This window comes from Maylandia zebra, linkage group LG10 (genome assembly GCF_041146795.1).
Source record: "Maylandia zebra isolate NMK-2024a linkage group LG10, Mzebra_GT3a, whole genome shotgun sequence".
In the NCBI taxonomy this organism is placed as follows: Eukaryota; Metazoa; Chordata; class Actinopteri; order Cichliformes; family Cichlidae; genus Maylandia; species Maylandia zebra.
In genome coordinates this window covers 28,831,565-28,849,770 of record NC_135176.1, presented here as the reverse complement: position 1 = coordinate 28,849,770, position 18,206 = coordinate 28,831,565, and the positions used below count along the sequence as shown (strand labels likewise).

Here is an 18,206-nt window from a genome sequence, read left to right as displayed (position 1 = left end):
CTGAAACTTTCACTGCACTCTTTATACTACAACAGCAGCCACCACCGCTCATGCTCTTTCACATGAAGGTAAATTAAACACAAACTGCTCAACTGAACTGTGAACATAATGGAACAAAAACACCACAACTCAGTAAGACAGGGTAAGCACGAGAATAAATGCATGTTAACGTCTATAATTTGCTACTGCAAAACCACAATTTCTCTGATGTGCCAGATCTGAGTGCTACAGCGGCTAGTGCAATCTATAGTATGGACGTTTAATTAAATGGATTAGGTTAAATAGATTAACTTGTACTTAATCTGTTTAATTGCTATGAGCGTTTACAGTACAAAGAGTCTGGAAAATGTATAATGGTGTCCACAAAAATAAGATCTAAGATGTGGATAACAGCAGTTTTCCTTTGGTTTAAAGTTTTTTCTGCATTGACGCAAGCTGTGAAGAATTGAATGTTACATATAATAGTATGTTTGAAGGGAGTAATTTAACACCTCGTTGCTGTCTTTTCTGTTCTAAACTAAACCCTATGGAAAAAAAAAAAAAAAGAATAGAGCAGGAAAATATTCAGTGGAGAAAAATCTATTTTGAAAATATCTTATTTTTGTACATGATTACATGAAGACTCATTATCCAAAGTGCATGGTACCCTGCAGTCTCACACATTAGAAACTAAAAAGCTGTCCAGCCTCCATTTCTGTTATGCTGTTATTTTACGGCTAGTTGCCTGTTTTGGCCCAATTAGGTGCTCTGGCTCAGTTACACAGCAGACGTGTACCTTACAAAAAGAAGCTTTCAAGTGCAAATTGATCCACTAAGGTTTGTCATGTATGTGTCAGACCCATCTGAACCCATTTTTCACAACAGGTTCGAGACAAAGGCTTAATTTGTCTTTGAGTTAAGAACACAGAAACATTTTTTGCTCCAAATATTTCTTGTACTTCCAGGTAGATAATGATGTTTTTGGACAGTCTGTGGGAGTCATTTCTACTCATGGCCCAAAATGATGGTTAGAGTTAAACGGTTGTTATTATATTTCCAAGAAACTCCTTCACACCTGTGTACTTTTCCTCCAAATACCTGTGACTAAAGTACTGTGATATGGTCACCTGCACTCAATCAAGAATTGTAGGGTGTTCAGGCCAATTGCCCCTGTGTCAGTGTTATCAAAAATTGTGTCAGCAGAAAGGATCCAGCAGGCTATGAAAAACTAAACTGATGCCTGCAAACCTTAAAAATATGACGCTTGACACGGCACCAGCTGGAGATTGAGGGTTTTGGAATCGAGACCTCTGTGAAAAATGCGGACCTAGTAAAGGAACCAAGGCTCATTTACAATATTGCAGCGCTTATATCATGCAAGAAGCAGTAGCAAACGAGCCCACAACTTCACAACAAATGTTTAATGGGAGCATTAACACTCGCACGGGTGGCTGCTGTCGTTGCTGCCGGAGTACATCACTGTAGACCAATTCCATTTCTACCAAAGCTGAATACAAATGGCATGCTTATGGGGTTGTTTGAAGAATGAAGGTATTTCAGATGATTTAGAGGACTTGAAAAACACCTTGCATAGCCTTATATTTCAAATGTGCTATGGAAGGTATCTTATTTTGACATGCAAAATGTGTCTTAAATGCCCCCCTTAGCACCATTTGTTCATTTATTTGTTGTAGGTCCAGTCTATAATAGTACAAATGCTGTGTTTGTGCTTTTATCAGTGTTGTGTGTTACGTTCCAATGGCGTTTTTGCCATTTGTCCAGCACGCCTCACCGAGCCAGCAATCTTATGTGACGTAACTCCCATTATCGCCTTTGTTAACCACATTTTGTGAATTTCAATAGATGCAATAGTTGGTTCAAGCAAATGGCTACGGCTTTAGCAGTCGGTTTCTCTTAAGCGTGCATCTCTACAATTCTTCCAGCCCATTTTCTATGCATATAACTTCCCCTCTGACTTCATAAAAACAGTCATCAAAGACCCCTTGCGAGCCATTTGCGGTTGCTGTGATTGCCACACAGCTAGGCCAGAGGAATTCATTTCGCTGTTCCTTTTTTGCATGCTGTCATTTGGATTTACTTTCATTCTTTACTTTTTCCTGTAGTCCTGTGCCACATCAGGAAACCGCAGACAAAGGCGGCTTGCATCTTTCTTGATGGTGCCACATATGGACTGCTGAAGCTGTTAATACACACTAGAATGGCCTCCCCACAGGAGTCTGTGTTTTCAGTCATATTTCTATTGTTGAGATTGAACACATCTTTTCATGTTTGCTACGGAGCATATTGGGCTTTTTCCTGTCGTCTGATGCATATCCATATCAGCTCTCCCAGCAGCAATGACTGAATATTTAATCATGAAATATGCTGTAATTACGTGGTACCCACACCTTGAAACGAAATGCTACTTCACCGCATCTATATCTGCCCGTGTTTGCATATCTTGATGCTGTACTTCACATGTATCATCCCAGAGTGTCTATGAAGCATCTATCTGTGAATCATAATGGATTAAAGCTAGAAAAGCTGCTAAAAACCCCTTAAAAAAGGCCCATGTTTATCTCGTTGTACACATGGAAAGCTCACATACGGCCGCATGGGGGTTTCAGACATTCCTCACGTTAAATGTCAAACATCTCTTTCGAAAACATCAGGTTATGCAGACGAGAGATTTTAAGCCCTGAGAGAAATGAAGCCAATGTGGAGGTGCCAAAAATTGCATTTCCTCTGATAACTACTTCAGTCTGGCTCCAGAGGTCTCTTTAGTTAATTTCCCCTTGAAGAGAGCCGTGTAGGAACTGTTTTGTGTCTAGTGGACCTCTCGATGTTTGTGCTGTTATGGCTAGATATGTATAGGCTTTTCTTGTGTTTTAATTTAGTGTTACGGTTCAGCAATTAGCAGGTTTCTTGTGCCTTTTTTCCACTACTCGACTAGGTTTTTAGTAGGGGTGCAACGATACACAAAATTCACGGTTCGGTTCGGTTCGATACTTTGGTGTCACGGTTCGATATTTTTTCGATACAAAAAAAATGTTCATGCCTTTTTAATTTGTCATTTATTAAAATTATAAATATATATTTTAACTCAAAAGTACAGTTTTTAAATTTAACCCTAACCCTTGTGCGTGTTTTTTATTTTGACAGCGAATGCGCACCTGCGGACCACTTATGTGCAGCCCTGGTTATTTAGCTCGTCATATTGCAGCCACAGAAATAATTTTGTCCATGAAACCATAAAGCTGCACTTTCTTTTTGCCTTATAGTCTCATTTGTCATAACTTCTCCGTTTTGTGGTAAGCTTTTCTTTGGCTGTCACTTCTTCACCCTGACCTGTCTTATTTGGCTCAGCAGAACTGAAATGCTTTTACACACGCACTCACATAAGCTCAGCGATTCTCTGCGCGATCAACCTCTCACATGTTTAAGCTGCGGGAGATTTCACTTGTCATGTTTGCATAGTAAGCTAACGATTAATAAGACGATGTCAGAGGAATTGGTGCGCAAATTATCATCACTCACAGATCAGTGCTGTCGCTCTCTATACACAGTTCACATGATTGCAAAGTGAAAGCAAAAAAGCAAGCGCAAATTCAAACGTGATTTCAATATGTCACATATTGACAGTGGCTCACCAATGCCAATGACATAATTACCCAGCTACATTTCTGAAAGAATGCAAAAGCACTGACATATATTTTTCCTTCCTACAATAGCCCGACGGGCAGGGCAGAGATAGATTTTGGTACCCCGACTGGAAAAATCGCTAGCCCCGGGACGTCGGGCTAGCGATATTGCGAGCCCTGTATCTGATTGAGGAATCACTCATCTTTGGAAAAGAGAGTTTATTACAGAGAGATGGCTCTTTCCAAAATAAAAGCTATACTATCCGCTTCTTCTGGGCTATATTCTCAGCAGCATATTAAACAGCTGTCTAAATGACTCGGCTAAAGTTAGTAGCATGCTTGTTGTTTTTGTCTTTGCACTAGGATGATGTCGGCGTAAATGTGCAGTCATATTCGTTGTGTTCCCACTAGTGCTTTCAGGTTAATCTCGTTGAAATGACCTTAACGCCACAACACGGCAAATCTCCGTTAACGAGCTACCGCCGATCGCCCCGTGCATGGGGCTGGACGGCCAACACGTTAACGAGCTAACTGCGCTAACACACTAGTTCCCACCCATGTAATTGAGCATTGCATGGCACATCCAACATACTGTTTTACTTTAGTCCATGACGCGCTTACCTTCAGGGTCATACGTCACATGAAAACCAAAATAATTCCAAACGCCAGATCTGAATGAGGGTGGTCCATGGAGGAGGTCCATGTTGTAAGGGGAGCTTAACTTCTGTCTCGCTAGCTTGCCCTGCGCTCTTCCTTCTGACGATGCTGTCTGTGTTGAGCGCTCAGTGAATCTGCGTTCGACTACTCCGCCTAGGGCCGACAGTGCAGCCTAGGCGGAGTAGTCGAACGCAGATTCACTGAGCGCTCAACACAGACAGCATCGTCAGAAGGAAAGTTGATAAAATAAATTACAAATTTTGTATTGTTCGATACATATGCGTACCGAACCGAAAGCACTGTATCGAACGGTTCAATATCGATACGAATATCGTTGCACCCCTAGTTTTTAGGGTTTTCCATTTGGTGACAGTACCTGCTACCAGGTACTTTTAGTACCTAATTGGCCAGCTGAGGTGAGTCAAGCCAAAAATGTGATGTAAACAGACTGCATCCCACCAGTTGGCCAGGAAGTGATGTCACTGGATGAGTCATAGAAGTGACTCATTCATGAGAATCAAATGCACGATTTTTGAAACCCAGCAACAAGGGAAATGGCATCAAAACCAACACTGTGAGTGTCCAGAGTGTCCACAACCTTTCTTTGTCTCTCTTCTTTACTGCGAGTGTGACACAAGGCCATTGAGCGAGCATCAGGTACACCATCGCCACATTGTGTTGTGTTTATGTCCCATACAAATGATTTTACGGGACTTTCTGGCTGTTTTGCTGTAACGATTCCATCCACATTGAGGTGATACTCTACTGTAATGGAAAACGACTGAAACCAAGTAGAGTCAGGTGGAGCTGAGCCAAGTAGGTACTGGAGGAAAAGAGGCACTGGTGCATTGCATCCATACAGTCTGTGGATGTAGTTTGCTAAATGATTTTGCAAGACGCAGCTGATAGTTTAACAAAAATTTGTCTCTTGAGCCTAAAAAAAACCCTGAAAAAAAGCAAAACAAGATTGATTTTAGCATTTTGACCACACCAATGCCTCAAATTGGGGGTGACAAACCATCTTTAAGAGTACTCAGTCACCTGAGTACATTAGAGGGGCAGCTCAGGTTGAGCTGTTTAGAGACAACGTTAGAGAGAAAAGGTTGAAGTGGTTTGGATGTGCAGAGGAGGGACAATGAATGTATTGGATAAAGGTTATTGAAGATGGAGCTGCCAGGCAGATGGAACAGAGAAAGACCACAGACGAGGTTCATGGATGTAGTGAAGGAGGACATGCAGAGGGTTGGTGTGATAGAAGACAGATAATCGGGAGGCAGGTTATCTGCTGTGGCGACCCCTAAAGGACACAGCTGAAAGAAGGAGGAGGAGAAGAAGAGGAAGACACTGTGTCATCGTGGAAATGTTGCTATTTGCTTTTTCCCACGTTTTAAATTGAAGAAACCACACAGTTGCATTCCGACTTGAAACCAAAATTTCAAACTTGGGATTTGCTTTAACCTTGAATGACAAGACTTTGAAACATCACCGTGACTTTCTATAAAGCAACCTGGACACCTGCCACAAACAAAACAAAACCAGTGCCAATAACTATCTGCAGCAGAACTAGCAGGCTTTATTGAAAGCGACTAGACAGACATCAACAGGATTTACAAGAACTCATCTTGTTCTTGACTAATGCCAGCGCTAACAAAGGATATCAGGTTGAAGGCTGTTTGTCCTGACCTTGGTCTTGTTTGTTTACATTCATAATGAAATGCTGCCATAATGAATTAGATGGTGTTTACAAAGGCTTGCTGCGGTACTGTTGCTTGTTAGGCATCTCAAACAGTAAGACCAGATCATGATGATAATCTCTATTATTAGTCTTTTCAATAACTCCTCTCAGTCCAACTATCGCTCACTCTTATCGCTTATTTTCCTCTTTCTCTTGCTGACGCTCCTTTACACAAACCTCTAAACCTCCCTGCACTCCTTCCCTCGCCTCCTTAATTCTCATTTTCCTTTCTGTTGCAGTCTCTCCATCCCAGAGTCCTTCGCTTCCGCAAAGTGACACATTCTGAACCTTCACACACAGCGAGGTCTCTTGGCCTGCAGTGGGCCTCTGCCACAGTGCAGCAGAATTGCTCACTGGCTGCATTATCCAGCAACATGCTCTAAAAAAGGAAAGAAAGTGTAATCGGGCGAGCAGCCCGTGTGCACCGAAGCTGCAGCTTGTACGATTGTATCAGTGACTCTAATAAGAACAGACAATATTCTTCTGAGGGGGAAAAAATATCAACCTTATTTTCAGGTACAGACTTGGGAAGGTAAACTTTCACTGACCTGACCTAAGAGTTGAGAAACTCCTTGAGAGAGATGGAGTAAGTTTTATTGTCTCATTGGGTTTTTCTCTGCCTTTAAATGAATAAGTAACTGAGAGTGGAGTCTCAGTGTCTGCTGTGGAGTTAACTCGCTTACTGACTAACAGCAGCAGAAAACTACATGTCCTGAAGCTGCACCATCAGTATCCAATGCACTGAGATTGTTTCTATGTTCCAGTTTTTCAGTTCAGCGTCTTTTTGCATGAAGTTGCTTTTAAAAGTGATAGAAAACAGAAGACCTTTGCTTTGATCGAGCGTGCTGTTTTGATTTTAGCTTTCCTGAAACTTTACAAGGTTGTTTTTTAATACATTTAGGGGACTTGAAGGACAGTACTAAAAGGAATATTTAAAATTGGCAAAGCAAAGGCTGACACATTTGGACCTTGTGTGGATTGTATGAGTCGATCTCCAAAAGCACAGGATTTTTCGTAACCCATTATAAAGGATTTTTCTATTTCTACTTCCATTTCTGGGAAGTTCGCAGAAATCAACTGATAATGAAACCTTGTCCTAAAAATGTTTTGGGTAAATTTAGAGAGTAATTACATTTTTCACGATTATTCATGACGCTTAAAATGGTCTGTGAGATTTTGGCTGAAATCGAGTCGTCAGACCAGACAACATTTTTCCAATCTTCTGCTGTGTTCTTTAGCCCATCTGCTTGAAGGTTCGTAATGTTGTGTATTCAGAAATCCTCTTCTGCCAATCTCCTCCAACATCAGGAAGACCAAAGAACTGCTTCTCATTGGATAGTTTCTGTTTGTCAAACTATTCTCAGTAAACCCTAGAGATGGTTAGGTGAGAAAATCTCCACAGATTATCAGTTTCTGAAATACTCAGACCAGCACATCATGCACACCTTTCTTCCCCGTTCTGAGTCACAGTTGGAACTTCAACAGCTCATCTTGACAATGTCTACATGCCTAAAGGCATGAAGTTGTTCTAACATGCTTGGATGATTAGATGTTTACGTTAGCAAGCCTTTGAAAACGTGCACGTGATGAGCCGGTGAGCGTAGACATACTGTTCTAATGTTGTACTGATGGATGCTTATAGAAAACATGGCAGAAACTTAAGCTGTTTTCAAATGCTTTTTCTATTCTTGGATGACGTTAGTCAGAGAAGGATGTCCTTAATATGGTCATTTCAAGCCCACGCCAGGAGGGTGCCAGCCAATCAGAACAAAGTTGGCTCAGTCTGAAATGGCTACAGTGAAACCAGATTATTGCAGTTTGTAATAGTTTAAGCTTTAAACTAAACTGTTTTTGTAATTCCCTGGAGAGTACACATATAGTTTTACATATACTAATGTTATCATTCTCCAGAAATCTCTGTCGCTTTTACCTGTGAAGTACAAGAATTCATAGCTGCTCGGGCACATTAACTGTGATAGCGCCTATTATTTTCATTCATTTCAAAGCCATAAATTCAACCGACCATAGTCACTAAAGTGATAAATCCATGACCCAAGCTTAATCAAAGTAAGAGAAGTTCATGAGGTGAAGTTATAGTTGCTTGGATGAACAACTTCATGCAGACATGTCCAATGACCCATGAGAGCCTAATGGGGGGCCCTTTTGTTTCTAAACATCATATAACCTGCCAGTGCTGAAGTGATGTGCTGTGGAGAGGAAGCGCGCTGAGATGAATGAATAATCACACCCAGCAAGTGGGACAGGTCTTGAGGTAGATGTGTTACGGTACAATATAATGCATTTTGATGTTAAAGTAGTCGATTCAAAGTGTTTATGAGACCTCTGGATAGAAGCGCTTAGCCTGGTAATCAAACCCATTCCTTAAATTAATGGACAGGTTATATACTTTGTCATTGGCTGACGGGCCAAAGCCTCTCCTGAATCTTAAATCTTCAGATAGTTAAGGCGAAGCAAAGATTAAGCAGAGGAGTGCTTTTTAAGCGTAAACTGGCAGATTGTCAAGCCTGCTGTGGGAAGTTGGGTAACTCATACATCTTGTTGTAGAGCAGATTGCACTCAGTGGGGGATGCACCTGGCATGCTTAACCTCACTGCCCAGGGCTCCTGTGAAATAAAAAGGGCATCGGTCCAAAACTCTGCTCCGTGGTGCTTATCATTCCTTCCCTGCTGGCTCCGAGGACTTTTTACTCATCGCCACTGCGTCAGAACAGATAATGTGATGGATTTGTACGGAGTGGTGCTGAGTTTGTCATCGGAGTTGTGTCAAATTATGAGACGAGCAGACCCCTTAAGAACAAAAGGCAGAAATTGAGACATAGCATCATGACACAGGACTGAGCGTAACTTAGCAGTGAGCAGATGCTCAGTTTGAAGAAGTGACAAGTTATGATTGGTGATGGTTTAGTCTCGTGGGGTTTTTTTTCTGATGCTCTTCATCTTTTTGGCAGCTTATTTGGCCAGAACAAGGGTACCGGGCTTCCATAACATTCTCAAACTCCACAACTACCTTAAACTTCTGCCCTTTCTTACTCCCAGTGTGAAAGAGGCTCCATCCATCCACCCATCCATCTTCTTTCATTTATTCAGTTCAGGGTCTGGAGCCAGTCGCAGCCGTTAGAGGCTGGGCACAACCTGCACAGGCCACCAATCTGTCACAGGGCTAACAGGTAGAGACAGACAACCACCGATGCTCATATTCCACCATAGCCTAAATTTTGACACTTCAACCTGAATTACTGAAGTCAAGGAAGAACAGACTGAACTCTGCAGACTAGCCTGCATGTTGAAAAGTGACACTAGAGTGACAGATAGGTCTGGATTTACAAAACGTGCAAAATAGTGTGTGAGAGGGTGATTTACAAAAGAACCAAGGTCTCAAACTAAGACATGATATTCAACTAATAGGGCAGGTGTAGCTCGTTCATTGTAATTGAAAAAGCATATAAATATAGGTTAGACATTACGGAGGCAGTATGGCAGACAGAGTCATTATAATTCAAACAGGCTTCAATAATGAGTGAAATGAAAACCTTGTGCGCTGTCTATGGTCCTGAAATTATAACAGTTTCCTTTAAAAAGATTTATTCAACTCAAAATTGAAGCATATCGACACAAATACACTGAAAAACAATCAAACCAATTCGAAACATCAAAATGAAAATGGACCACTGTTAAGACTTTCCAAGCCAGACTTCCATCCAAGTGCTCATTATGTTCAGAAAAGGGTCCAAAGTTAATGTTGTCGTCCCTCCGTTCTCTTGATTCTTTAGCGATGTGGAAGTCCTGCCACAGAAGCCACAGTAGAAAAGAACCTGATACCAAAAACTGAAGAGTTGCAAGAAGTTTTGTTACCTTTGGTGTTGCGTGACTTGTTCTAGGTTAACTGAGCAAATTCAGAATTTGGTAGCTTGGTAATGTAAGGCTTTAACACCGTTTCCTGTGGAATTCCAAATAAATTGACATGAATCATTAAATGTGTAATGCTTCCTTGGATGTGCTGCGGTGTCTCCTTCAGGCAGAAATAACGGGCACGATATTAAGCGTAAAAGCAAAAATCTGAATTTAGTGCAATTAGCAATAAATTGTGTGCTGTGAACGTTGATAAATAAGTTTGCAGCTTCCTTTTTTAGAAAGGGAATCCTGTGAAGGTACACTTGATTGATTGTCTATAGGGGCTTAAATATTGCTTTCATGCCATTTACAAATTCAGTGTATTTGTAATTTTTGTGTGTGATTGTTTGTGGTGTCATTCGAACCGCTTGATTTCTATTGTGTGGGTTATTTTTCTTTGTACTTTTTTGTTTAATCTGTGACCGCAGGAAAAACGGTTGTTTCTGCCGTAACAAATGATGGGGATCTGAATAAAGAGTGGGGAAGGTTTGAAGACTCAGACTGACAATACTCATACTCAGCTCATACTTTATACCCCTCTAATGTCCCGTGTTCTGGATTCTTAGCCCTACTGCTCAGTCCGATACAGCTTTAGTTTAACCCTGTACTTGTTCCTCTCTTTCCAAGGAGCACTAGAGACAGCGACGCGGACGACGAAGACGACGATCGCCGGGTGAGTCGAGGCTGCACCCTGCAGTACCAGCGGGCCCTGGTCAAGGTGCTCACACAGTTCCACACCACCTCCACAGAGGGCACTGACCAGGTTATCACCATGCTGGGACCCGACTGGCAGGTGGATGTCACAGACCTGGTGCAGGACTCCCTGAAGGTGGCTGATCCCAGGATTGCGGAGTTGGTGGACAGGACGGTCCTGGTGGGCCTGGAGCTGGGATCCACTGTGCTGAAGGTAAACTCCTTTAGACACCCAGAGATTCACATTAATCAACAGGGAACAGTTAGGAGCCTTGTAAATGACAGATGATGCATGCGTTAGCTTAAAAGATGAGGAACAAAGCACATTACTCTTTACAGTACTCTTACGCCAGCGAGCAGAAGGGCGGTTCTTTTGAAGACTCTTAGCACTTTGATTAAAGGATAATGCTAGGCCTCATGTCCATAGCTGAGGCCATCGTTGCTGGTTAATCTACTAACATTGCACAGTGCCAACCAAATCAGAACAGGAAAAACAGACCAGTAATGCCTGTAATAATCCCGCATTATTAAGGTAAACTCAGTGCATGCACAACTAAAGAAGCTGTGGTTGATAGTTACACCCAGAAGACAGACGATAAGCAGTGATGGTGGGTTGCTGCATACAATTCGGGGGTAATTTCGCAGCTCATCTTTGTTTTCACTTCTTCCCTCAAAACCCTTGTTTGTCGGTTTGATTGCTTCTTTTTCATCATGCCGTGTTCCCTAAATCTCAGCAATAAATTTGACTGTGGTTTAATAACATGGAACATAACGCTGAGGTTGTCATAAACAAGATTTATCCTTGAAGTTTATAGCCTCCAGCCCTTTCACAATCATGCCACTTTTTACCCTTTTTCCTTTTCACTTGTTGTCGATTGTGAAACAAAAGCCCATCAGTCTGTCTGTAAGCGTATGATGCTGTTGATGTCCGCTTCTCTCAAGCAAAAGAGCTGCTTGACATAAAGTGCATGTAAATGCGTCAACCGAGACAGGTTCAGAAGTCCTTATAAAGAAAGCGGCACAAGTTATTACTCCTGGGCTGTGATTTACGATTGCTTCACTGGTCATTTATGGGGACAGAGAGAAGTAACGGTTGGTGAGTTTTGCTCACCATGAAAGATCACAGTTTCCGCCTGTCAGGGGAAAGAATAGTTGCCTAATGGATGCATCTGATGGTGGTGAAATAGGGAGAGAAGATATGAGTTGCCATTCCATCATTTTAAATGAGCAGTAGATCATTTGTAATCTGTTGATGGGTATGAATAATTATATATCAATTTACCACCAGATGTAACTTGCCACATTGACTCAAAGCAATTGTACTAAATAAATAAATTAAGTTTTAAGAGACCGTGCCATCATTCATTTTGAAAGTTTTAAAAAGAATAGTACTGAATCCAGGATGGTATCATTCAGCAAATGTCCAGAAGTCAACAAGGCGTCAGAGCTTTGCTGGCAGCTCTAAAGCTGCACTTAAAGCACACATGGCAGTATTTTGTGATCATCAGTATACACTAAATACTACTGACACCAATGGAAATGCTGTTTGCAGGTATTTCTAACACATTTTTAAGAAGTCAGATTTGTGTCGCCGCTGGAAAAAAAACAGTGGCACCGCCATGTCGGCACCAGATTCCGTGATCATTCATCCAGGAATCATGGAGACAAATCAAGGCATTGTTTTCCCAGGGTTCTGTCACACTAGCAAATAAAAATAGGACAGCAACCTTCTTCCAACTAGAAGGTAACCACTTCACAGTGGTTGCCAACTGGTGGGAGGCAACTAGCCACCGAACAATAGTGTTCTAATGCAGGCTTAGTAAATCACATGATAGCGTGGGGCTAGGTTTACTTAATTGTGACCCACACCCATTTTCGCACCTTGGCACGTGTGATTAGGCAGAAGAACAGTAAGAGGACCACGGCCCTCTTTGGGACACTCCCACAGGACTTAAAAAATCTGGGACACCCCACCCATTGCTCTTAGAACTGAAGAAGCATCTCGGAACGTAAAGAAATCTAGACGCTTTTTTTCCCAAGCTCCTTAGACTAATGCATGTTTGCTGTTTAATTTATACATGTAGACAGAATGCCAGCATGTTGAAGTTAGTCTGAGTCGGTTTGATGAGCAACACATTGCTCTGCAATCGAGATCTTGACCCATCTGGTTATATTCTCATATAAAAGCAAGGTTGCCCAATGTCTATATCAGGGGTGGGTAACTCCAGGCCTCGAGTGCAAGTGTCCTCACCGTGAGACAACACAGCTGAATCACATGATTAGGTCATTACCAGGCCTCTGAAGAAGTTAAAGACATGTTGAGGTGGACCTTTCGTAATTTGAATCAGCTGTGTTGGATGAAGGACACATCTAAAACCTGCAGGACACCGGCACTCGAGGCCTGGAGTTGCCTAACCCTGGTCTATATCATTTTGCAGTTAAACTGCCGTCCTGTAGTGACGACGTCACTGTTTGTGGAGGATTTTATGAATCTTTTTGAATGTCGGCACAGTTTTAATTGACCTCAGATCAGCGGGCAGAATAGGAATGCAAGCACAGATCTGATCCAGGAACAGTTAAAAGGTCTGCGCCTTATAAACAATGAGCACTGATCATTTCTGTGCATGTAGATGACAAGAAATTAGCGATTTTCTGCGATTTATCACAGTCAATTCTGACTTGACCCCATTTACTCACGAAGTAGTAGCAAACGGATTCCATTTTCTCGCCATATTGATGCACCAAAGTTGATTTAAAGGCAACCTGGTCCCTGTTTTCCAAGCAACCATTTCAAAGCCAACAAGACTAATGGAAAAGACCGGTTTAGACATTTAGAGCCGCTCCTCTGACATCACCAGGGTGGACGTTATTCCCCATTTACTTTGCTGTAAGTTTAAGCTCCAAGCGGGACGTTAGCTCTTCATCAATATTATTATTAAGTCAAATGATCAGTAAGCACTCAGACAAAATTAAAACTCCAGCTGCTTCGAGAGTCCGCCTTCTGCCCCTGCAGCTCAGTCCCCGTAGGTGTTAATGAACAACTGCAAAGTGGAAGGCAACTTAATGGAAAAGTGCAACGTTAAAGCAACTTGGAGGAAACAGAGATTAGATGTCTGGGCACCAGCTGTTCAGTAAGACAGACCGACGGCTTACAAAACTGAAACTACAAAGAAGTTTAGAGATCAGAGCATGTTTTACTAAGAAGACTTTCTGAAAATGAACTGCATATATCTCAACAATGGTCCTCTTGCTGAATTTTTCAGTCTGTCAGAGGCTCAAATTATCTTTGAGCCTTATGAGGCTGATTCAAATTGTTCACCAGCTCATGAATAGGAATAAAGAGAGGAAACAGCTCTTCACCATTTAGTGCAGTATTTCAGACAGTCATTTGATTTCAGGCTTTTTGTGCTGGCAGTTGCTGATTATTGCATGAATTAAGCCCTTCTGTGTTACATCTGACAGGTCTCTGCTAGGACAGGGAAAAGGGAAAAAAACCCTGCCCTTCAAGAGGTTCAACCATAAATGTAACAGATGCTGTTTTTTGTGTAAATGTTATCTTTACGTTCCGAGATCAACAATCAAAACGATGACTTTCAATGAATATCCGCTAAACCTGTTGGGAGCCGTTGGGGAGGGGGTTTAATCCAGAGGATTACTGAACAATAGCTGCTTCCTAAAGTCAAAAGCCAGACTTGGACAGTATTCAGCGTTCGTCCTCAGATCCGCATTATTCATTTAATATGTGCAAACACGCAATCACCCGGCGACAGACGGCAAACTAGAAATAAAATTGAGTCTAATCTACAGGAATTTTAATCAGTATTTAAAATATATAAATATTAGCGCACCTTAACAATGTGAAAAGTTTCACAGACAAATTAAATGGATTTGCTGGGCAAATGGTGGCATTCATTGTCAAAGAATCCAGCTGGAGTTGCACAGATCTATACAATTAATTCATCTTTCTGTGTTTATCACAGTCTTCAAATGCAATCACATCTTTAGTGAAAAGTAGACGGATGTAAATAATTTAGCGGAGAACCACAGGGGAAAGGATCAAACATGCATTAAAGTGTTCGACGGTTCAAGAACTGCTGAAATATGCAGGAATATCGGCACCCGTATCACATGAAAGCAAACCTGCTTACAAACCCGTTGCTGAAAATGCATACACGAGGGCGTGATTATACGGAAATGTATTATTAGTCCCAGCATCAATCCCGAGACGTGAGATGCACAAGAGCAACGTCTTGTGACTTAGGACATTTGTCATGTGTCATTTCCCCCTCCCATCTCTTATCTGTGTGCTTTAATCCGTCCAATAAAATTGAAGATGCCCCCCGAGAAGGTAATTTTACTTGTGTGACTATCAGGGACACTGGGCAGACCGCTCTGCTGCGAAGCTCTGTAGCCGCCGAGGGAACCCTTGCCTCGCAGGAGGAGGACGAGGAGGAGCAGAGGTTTATTCCGCAGCTGTTGTACCCACTTACTGAGAGTGTGGGAAGCTGTGTAATTGCCCGAAAGTTTACATGACAGTGAAAGTTGCAAGCAGAGAGGTCGTGTTTAACTTTTTTCCACAGCGCTTCAAGAGGTATTACATTTGTATTTCATCAGTTCATCCTCTTGGAAGAGAAACGCTTTATGTTTTGTGCAAACAAGCATAAAGAGGGAAAAACATCTCGCCGCTCGTCGGTGTTAATTACCCCGATGAAAGGCATAATGAAAAATGCCCATCATGTCTGCGAGATGAAGGCGAGAGCTGGGAGAAGTCAGAGTGCAGCCAGACTAAATTGACCTGTCGTGCGAGTCCACAAAAACTAAAAACCTGGCTTCAGCTTATTGCGCGCTCTGAATATTAAATCGCATCAGAAGTTTTCGTGATTCGAGTTATGTGATGTTTTTAACCATCGCCGCCTCGCATGTGTTCTACAACAGCTAGGTACAACAACTGGGTTCGAGGTGAACTGTGAATGTGCTGAAGTGTATTAATTATGCAGTGTTTACTTCTCCAAAATAGAAAATCTATTTGCTGCAGAAAAATAATAAATAATACTACTTTTTTTTTTCACTTTTTCTATTTACAGTACCAGTAAATTTCCAGCTGGTTGGAGCTCTCTGTATATTCTATAAAAACAAAGATAAAACTACATCCTCACTCTTTGGAGGTCCCAAGTGGCAGCAAGAGAGAAAAAAAAAAGAAAAGCTGTTTGACTTTTAGAAAATGTAAAGCGCTTTCAGTATGCGGGGTTCATAGTATAATGTCACATTCTGTTTGATAAGATTCCCCACTAGTCTCAGAAATTATTTTTATGCATACTGTGTGCATATAGTGTCTCAATTAGTGGTAGCGGCATGCTCCTACTGCAGCTCAGCCTGCATGATTCAGACGTACTTCTACAGTGCAACTCTGACTTTCAGCCAGCGAGGGTTTCTTCTGGGGTAATAAAGGATAATGAAAGTCCAGGAGGTTTAAATTGCCTTGCAGATCCCTGCATCGAAACCTTTGATGAAACAGGATTTAGCTTTCACTTCACAAAAAAAAAGTCTATTGATAATCCTTTCTCAAGGTCCCTTTTCTCTCCAGACTGATGTGTAGTTTTCTGGAGGGGTGGGAGGATGCTTTATTGCCTGAAAGGTGACTTGTTTTCAGATGTGTCTGTGCTGCAGCTGACACTGGGATACCCATAAAAACTACACCTAGCATGAATAAATATCCCACTGGATATTATGTAGCATCCTACATCCCAAAGTATGATTTATTGAGCACACGATTTGAGGAGAAAAGTGCAGAGGTGTATTAAGGACAAGATGGTGGGATGCAAGTAATATGCACTAGTATGGGGGGGCTTTTTTTGGTCAGCGTCATTTTGCTGCTTGGGCTCACCATTGATCTTCTGTTTGCTCTAAGCATCAGCGAAACAGTGTAAAGCCTCGCAGATCAACAGAGCAGCTTCCAGTTTAAGAACATGTAAAGTGTGACTGCTTTCCTGCTTCACTTCCCCTGCCTGCAGCACCGATGACAAATCCAGCTGGGAGCTGGGCCAGAATGAGCTGCATAACCACAGCTGACCTGTCCTCTATGGCAGAGAAAAACGCAGATGAAAGACATCATCATTCATTTCTCGGCGCAGCTATGAATCAATGCTTGTCCCTGCTTGTTAAATATAGTCAAAATAGCTCTGTTTACTTTCTGGTGGGAGGTTCTGGCTTTTCATACAATAATTATCGCCCACTGTCAGCAAGGGAGAAAGTATTCTCGAGGTGAAAAGGATTGGCATTTTCTGCAGTTTCTCAGGCTCTTTTTTTTGTTCCTGATCGGTTAGATTTTATATGAACCACGGCAGGAGATGCAAATTGTGGATAAAATATTCACTCTGTTGTGGAAGCATATAAAGAATTGATCACAATGGCAAGGACATACCATATGTAGAGTATTTAAAATGATTGCTGCCTGCCTTGGCTTGATGGTGGGTGCTTAAAGTCACGACTATTACAGAGAGGGGTGGAAAAGGAGCTTTACAGTTATGTGTATATTGAGTTTATATGTGCACGAGCAACCTCAGTGGGTCTACAGCGCTATTTAAAAAGATTCCAACACAGGGTGTTTAACGTCTTGGGGCGCATCAACTATAACCTGTTACAGATCATAAAAAGTTGACATTTTTAAACAAAGTTATCATCGAAGGCCTTCAGGACTTGCGGATTGTCTATTGTAAAGCAAATTGTTTGCCAGTTTAGCACAGCTCAGCTCAGTGTGAGTCATGTTTCAATTCACTGGTCCACTGTGTTCCCTTCACTTACTTTAAGTCAGTATGACCTTCTGAAGGGAAAAAAAAAGATCTTACCCACCCCTGAGCTACACTAGCGACTCAGGTTATCGCCACACTGAATCCAGTTCATATTCTGCCAAATGTGTTCTGACAAATCACTGGGAGATCGGAAATATTTTTAGCCTTGGGTTTAGGGGAGGTTGGTTGTTCTGTTATCTTAGTCTGGAGTCAGGAACTCACGCTTGAGTTATGGAAAATTTTAAAACCAGTAAACATAGTCCCAACTCTTCCTTTAATCCTATCATCAGGTTAAAACAACTGAATAAATTACGGTTAAAGTTGTTACTGCTGTGCCTTTTAGGCTGCAATTTTTGGCTTTTTTTTTTTTTTTTAGTTTAGTGCTGCCAAGTCCTTGCCACAAATCAGGCAGTTATTTTAAGCCTTCAATGGCTCGCTTATGCTGGAGTAAAAATAGGGCCGCAACAGCACCGTAAGTAATTAAGGTGAGTTTTCAGTGTATGCAGATGGTCACAGATTTGTGATCACAAACAGATTGCATGTAAGTCGACCTTAGTCAGTCCTTAAACTGATAGCAGACAAAGTCTATCTCACTGCCATTTTATTGCTGTCGTGATGCACCAAAGTTGCATTGTGCAGTGTTCCCACACCTGGTTCCTGTCTTCAAAGCAACCTTTTCAAAGACCAGCTCACAAGTTCGCTGCACACCCTCGCAGTCATTTTATAGGCGGTCGGCCTGAAACTGTGTTCTATAGTCTCACTGTAGTGTTAATGAATGGCAAAAATGAATGTTTATTTCAAT

General features: G+C 41.8%; 1 protein-coding gene across 2 annotated transcripts in view; it reads left to right on the top strand.

Annotated features, from left to right (window-relative positions):
- tmem132e (transmembrane protein 132E) overlaps positions 1–18,206 on the top strand; it is a 422,770-nt gene that overhangs the window by 384,018 nt on the left and 20,546 nt on the right. For both annotated transcript variants that reach the window (XM_004551162.3, XM_004551161.3), the window contains exon 7: positions 10,551–10,830. In XM_004551162.3, the coding sequence (XP_004551219.3) occupies positions 10,551–10,830 (280 nt within the window). The remainder of the gene's footprint in view (positions 1–10,550; positions 10,831–18,206) is intronic.